At 35.7% G+C, this 6,030-nt stretch overlaps 1 protein-coding gene across 1 annotated transcript; it reads right to left on the reverse strand.

Moving 5' to 3' along the window:
- Positions 1-895: 895 nt before the first annotated feature.
- Positions 896-5,440, reverse strand: LOC139550742 (homeobox protein engrailed-2b-like). Its single transcript, XM_071361857.1, has 2 exons — positions 4,824-5,440; positions 896-2,869 (listed from the first exon to the last, which is right to left on the reverse strand). The coding sequence occupies exons 1-2, from the start codon at positions 5,287-5,289 to the stop codon at positions 2,526-2,528; spliced, it is 810 nt and encodes a 269-aa protein (XP_071217958.1). The 5' UTR covers positions 5,290-5,440; the 3' UTR covers positions 896-2,525.
- Positions 5,441-6,030: the final 590 nt, after the last annotated feature.

A 6,030-nucleotide genomic window follows, 5' to 3' on the forward strand; every position in this document is an offset into this window, starting at 1 on the left:
AACCCAAAGAAACCAGAATGCAAGTAGGCCTACTAGCTCATTACCAGCATGTCATTTATGTAAACACCACTTAAATTGCAGACTGTAAAACAAGTCTAATACATTATTCCCATGCATGAAATAATGTATTCTTCTTTATAGGTTTATTTAGCTGATGACCACCTGCAAATAGCAAATCACACAATGCAGTCTACTCTGTGTGAGAAAACACGTCCACAAATATGTGTATTGAGAGCTAGCCCATTGAGAGCTAGCCCATCCAGAACGAGGCATGGGGCCATTTCCTTGTATCAAGGAAATGACCATGCATCATACATAAACCCACCAATTGCCTATCAGAGGACAATATTTTTAAGTGGCATTATTTGTTCTGTACTTCGATTAAATTCTCCTTGCTGTCTCATTTACCTTCAAGACAGGCCAGTAATTGTTATGCAAATTGATATATAGTTATTTCAACATAAATGCGGCTTGGACATATCACATTTATGCCTCAGAAATGATTCCCAGAGTGGCAGTTTGTGAATTAACAGTAGACTATTGGTCAGCCTGTACTTTTAGAGCCCTCTGATTATTGACATGTTGTTTATATCACTATAAAAAAAGTAAAGGATTTAAACTTGTCTTAGTATTCTTGTGGTTTATTTACTTATTGGTTAATTTCACAGTATGATACAAATTATTTACATTTGTCTCATATCAAAGAATACTGACAGAAAAATACAACCAAAACTTTGTCCTTCTTTATACATATGCTTAAAAATTCTGTTGTAAATTCACGTTGTATACCATCTCTAATGGCAATAGCCCATTCTTGATATAAACATTTAATGTGTTAGTTTTTTGAAGCACAGTTCTCATAGAAAAGTTCATTTACAGAATTTTTAAGGCAAAGTGTGTTTTAAATTTGGATTTTAATTTACACACACTTAAGATTGACAATAAAAGATCATTCACATCATAAGACCACAATTTGGTAGATACAGCAACATTTGTCTCGTGATATACAGGTGACAGATTGCAGATTTCATGCAAAGGCCTCTAAATGTTTCATTCACAAAAAGAAGTTATTGCAAGATAAATAAGTTATGTAAACATTCTTTTAGAGAAACAATATGGCCGCTGAGTATTGTTTGTAAATATGAATATTATGTTATTTGCAAATAACAATAAATTGTATTTCAAACTATGGAATGCATGGACCATTTGAGATACATTATTTGTACAGTAGACCTATATATGATGCCCATTGACGTTACTTCAGCGGTGAAGTGTTTCATGAGAGTATAATGATTGAAGTGAAGATGTTCCATATAGGCCTATGGTACAAAGTTAAAGGTCCTTGCTTGGCACTGAAATCCTGATTTGAGCCGGGGTTAAATTGGATTTTGTTGGTGGTGGAAGTGACCCAAAACGGATGCATTTCCATGATAATTCCAAGTGGATATCTGTTCAATTCCCATTGTTGTCATCCACCCCCACCACTCCTCCCTATTTAACCATTGGATATGAGCTACGCGCGCATAACTTGAACTTTGGGGTGAATCATAGCATTGTTAACCAATGGTAGACTTGCAAGAAAGTTCGTTTTACGCGCTTGCATACCAGACAAATATTTCGGTTTATAAAATACTGTTTTGTTTTTCTTACTATATGCTATAGGTATTTCAAGATAGGTCCTTTCGTGAAAGTGAAGTTAGGCTACATTCCTTTTATGACTCAACTCATTTCTATAGTTTGGGTCAAGTTTAAAGTAATTTATAGGCCTATTGAATATATTATGTATTTATTTTTCATCAAATCTCAGTTTCATATCAATACATGTACCCAAAGCTGAATTATTTTACTGAATTTATTCATTTTTAATGCTCACGAGATAGCTATAGTTAATGCAGTACTTGAATATAAAAATGCATTGTTATCAGATAATACGCATCATTTAATGCGTATGGTTCCCTTATCAACTCAGACAGGCTGTATTTTTACACAAAACGAAGGAGCCCCAGAAAACATATTTTCAACATGAATATCAAAGTACAAGGAAACAGTGTGATAAAAAAACGTAAAAACATAGATAAACACTATTTAGGCTATTTAAATTCACAGTTTCCAAAATGCAGCAGAACAAATCTTTGGACATCAGCATGTTTCCATTATTTCGGTCAAATGTGATAAAAACAAAACTTGTTAAAAACAAAAAAAAATAAAACAAACTTTGATGCTGAAGCAATTCTAAAGTTCCAGGGAGAACATGGCAAAAGTTTTATAACACAACATGGTTTAAATCAAATCAAAGTGTATTGGTCGCAAACACCGATTTGCAGATGCTATCGCATGTGCAGCGAAATGCTGGTGTTTCTAGCTCCAACAGTGCAGTAATAATACCTAGCAAAGTAATAACAGTTAAAAAAAAAAAACTATACCTACAGAATATTGCAAAATCCTGTCTCATTCATGTTTTAAATATTTGCTGGTGTTTTTGTACACTGGCCCTTTAAAGTTATTTATTGCTTTGTATATTTTCTTCAATCGCTGTCTGATTTTTCATCCTTAGATGATGTGGCATGATTGTATAGTCCCTGTGCCATCAGGTGCAAGGCTAAAGAGTTTTTATTCCCGGTAGCCTTCTTTATTTTGGCCCTCTTGTTTTGAAACCAGATTTTAATTTGAGATTCGTTGAGGCCGAGTTCTTGTGCCAGACTCTGTCTTCTCTGTTCGGTCAGGTACCGACTAGTCTGGAACTCCGTTTTTAGTCTCTGGAGTTGTTCTGCTGTGAAGGCCGTTCTTGGACGCTTGTCATCCTTGCTTGGGGTCGTCGTCGTTGTCGTGGTAGTAGTGGTCGACTTCTTTGGTTTACGAGATCTTGGCCCTGTAGATTAGAATACATTCAATGATCAATCAGACTTTGAAACAGACAGAAATGATGCCTTCAACGTCCTCAATAACATGATCACTAATGCCTGACTAATTAATATGATGATCATGTCGATCAAAACAGATTCGTAGCACTCTAACATGCTAGAATAGACCTAGTAGGATAGCAGTAGTAACCAAGTATTAGGCCCAATGGGCAGAATAAGTATTGTGGTGGTATTAATATTAGCAAATTGCCAGTATAGGTACAATAAGCTGTAGACCGAAAATTGTATTAGAATGTAAAGTATTCTAAAAGGGTGCAGGGTTTTGTGTGCATAGGAGAGGATGATGGGTGGGTGTTGATGGGGGTGGGGTTAGAGGGAGGGGGTATAGGCGCCCCTTTCTCGTTGTTACCATAGGAACTAAATTTATAAGCTTCATAAATATGTAATGAATATCGTGAACATTTCATAAAACTGTTTTTGAGTTGGCTGGTTCTACACCAAATAAGAGATCGATTCGCAGCTACACGTTTATGGGATTCACAATAGCATTTGGATGTTATTATGATCAATAGGCCTATCTTCCATCGAAGCAAATTTTTCCGTACTCCTGGAATGAAGTTTCTTATACCGTTTATTTCGTTACATGCAGACCTATGCTATGAGACCAACATAAAACACAGTGGTAACTTTTTTTGTTTAGTAATGGAACTTTCTTTTGTTACTATTTTCGAGTTGTTCAGAGAAGTTAATGTATTCATTTCATTATGCATAATATAGGGCCTATATGTTATACGACGATGGCATATTATCGATATTAACTTCATGTTAGTGCTTCTAAATAGCTGAATGGATAATCCAATGTAGTTTAACAATGTGCTAATTTTAAACGATGTTAGCTAGAAATTAAATAGCCTAGAAATGAAAACGGACAGTATCTATAATTGTTACTTTGATACACTTTTGAAGTGTATTCACTTCGGCATTATATGAAAAAGCTCAAAATATAACAAACATTCGGCTATAGGCCATAATGGAAGATCTGACAATCACATCCTACAGCAGTAGATAAACACTTATGCTAGGCCTAATATCCTAATATGAGAATAGTTTAAGTATAAGATAAACTACAGGCTAAATATAGCAGAGGAGGAAGTAAAAAGTAACTATAAAACGACGTTTTTATTCTTAATATCTGTCCAATTTTTCTCTTGAAACTTTGCACTCTAAAAGTCTGATTGCACGCATCTCAGTCATTTCGCATATAGATGGAATACTTTTTGCCTGGCTCCATTGTCAAAAAAATATGCTAATTAAATATTAACAAAGACGAGTGAGGAACAATGGCGTTAAACTGCGTTTCAATACTGATTTAAAAGTTGCTTTACATGTTAACTACTTCAATATTTTTAATACTTCGATACTTTCAATCCTTTTTTTCTCCTCCAAAAAGTATTGACTTTTCTCTTTTTTTCCTCCTTTTCATTGTTTTCTTTATTAGGGCTACTCAAACGGAATTGTCAGCTTGATAATAATTGCATGACTTGACAAATATTTTTAAGGAGATACTTATAATAACAGTAACAATACGATGACATTGCCTATAGTATGGCCTATGCCCAATATTTGGTTTGTAACCGCCATTATCATCCAATCAGAATTCTAGGTCAATCGAAATCTTCCTTGTCGTTATGGATAAAAAAATAAAATAATAATAACATTAATTGGCAACCAAAAAATTATTAGATAATAATTGTATTCATTTCCTAAAAGTTTCGGACAAATAATTGAAAATAGGCTACACAAAGGGATACTTTTTATGTTTGTATAATGCGGCTGCAGGAGATGGTTTCAGGTTTATATTTTGACTTATTTAGTTCACTGAGTCAGTTTATATTGCACACGTGATCCAATGGTTCATGGTATTCCTAATTATACTAAGGCAAGGAAAATACTATACTTTACCTGAGGATGGTCGGTCTGAATATCTTGTACAATACACCCAGGCTGGCCAGAGCATAGGTTTCGACGAAGGTGCAGAATTGGCTTGAGAACTATCCGAGTCGGAGCTTAGGCACTGATCTCCAACTTCTCCTCGGGGCTTGAGAGGCGCATCTCCAACAATATCTTTTTTTGGCTCACCGACTGAACGAGAATTCGATGTTCCTTCCCCTGCCACCGTCCCACCTAACTGCCCAGATTTTGGGGGAAGGCGAGGACTATTCTCTCGTCCATTGAGGTGATTCTCATCATAATTAAAAGTCCCGTCTTTCCGCCGTCCAAAGTCTGGTCTCAAAATATTATCAATGTAAAAGTTTGTGATTCGGTGCGGTTGCTGGTTCCCAGGTGCTTGAAGAAGAGGAAGAATAGCTCTGTTGAATTCTTCGCCCGAATCTTGACGCTCTCCATTGCGATTATCATCTTCTTCCATGGTGAAATACTCAATGTCCAATTCTGGTAGCCTACCTTTCTCGCTCTCCCACACAAAATTATGAATTCCAATGTATGAATGTTTTAGCTTTCCTTGTCCACTGCGTTTTTTTAAAATACAATGTAATTGGAAATAAAAACGAAATCCGTTTTTTTTCAGTATCTAGTTTTGGTAGTAATAAAACCACGCCTCTTGCCTTTTTCACAAAGAAAAAACATACTTCAAATGTATTTTTCCGGCTTGCTGCGATCGATCTATTTGTTGAGAAAGTAGACTACCATTTAAAATACTGAGTAGTAGTAGTCCCCTTTCAGAACCAATCCAATCTTGATGCTTCAACTACTAAACTACGAGTAGATAAAGGGGCGCTAACTGCTCCTGAAATACTTTCACTATGGATTTTCGTTCTTATTTTTAATAGGCTACGAGTCCCCCCAGTGACGTTGCAGTCCGGTATCTAAGACACGTGCCTTGGACCAATAGAGTTCGTGAAATGTTACCACATGACCAATGACTCCAGAATACTAGAAGACCGATGACAGCACCCCTACACCTCACCCAATCCTCAAAGCTGTAGTATTCAAAAAACATAAACAAGTAGGACACCATTTCTGATTCAGTCAGCCTTCCCAGTTTGTTTTTTTATAATAAAAAAAAAACTATTTTCTGCTGAGAGTTTAAAAAAAAGTTTTTTTGTTATAGACATATCTCCACATTTCGTTGGTTCTTCGGTTCAAAGCG

This window comes from Salvelinus alpinus, chromosome 23 (assembly GCF_045679555.1).
Source record: "Salvelinus alpinus chromosome 23, SLU_Salpinus.1, whole genome shotgun sequence".
Taxonomy (NCBI): Eukaryota; Metazoa; Chordata; class Actinopteri; order Salmoniformes; family Salmonidae; genus Salvelinus; species Salvelinus alpinus.

Excerpts from the sequence above, each read along its gene's own strand:
- LOC139550742 (XM_071361857.1), bottom strand. The coding sequence starts at position 5,289 with ATGGAAGAAGATGATAATCGCAATGGAGAGCGTCAAGATTCGGGCGAA. Across the intron at positions 2,870-4,823 it reads TTCAGACCGACCATCCTCAG|GGCCAAGATCTCGTAAACCA; the intron begins GTAAAGTATAGT and ends TCTAATCTACAG.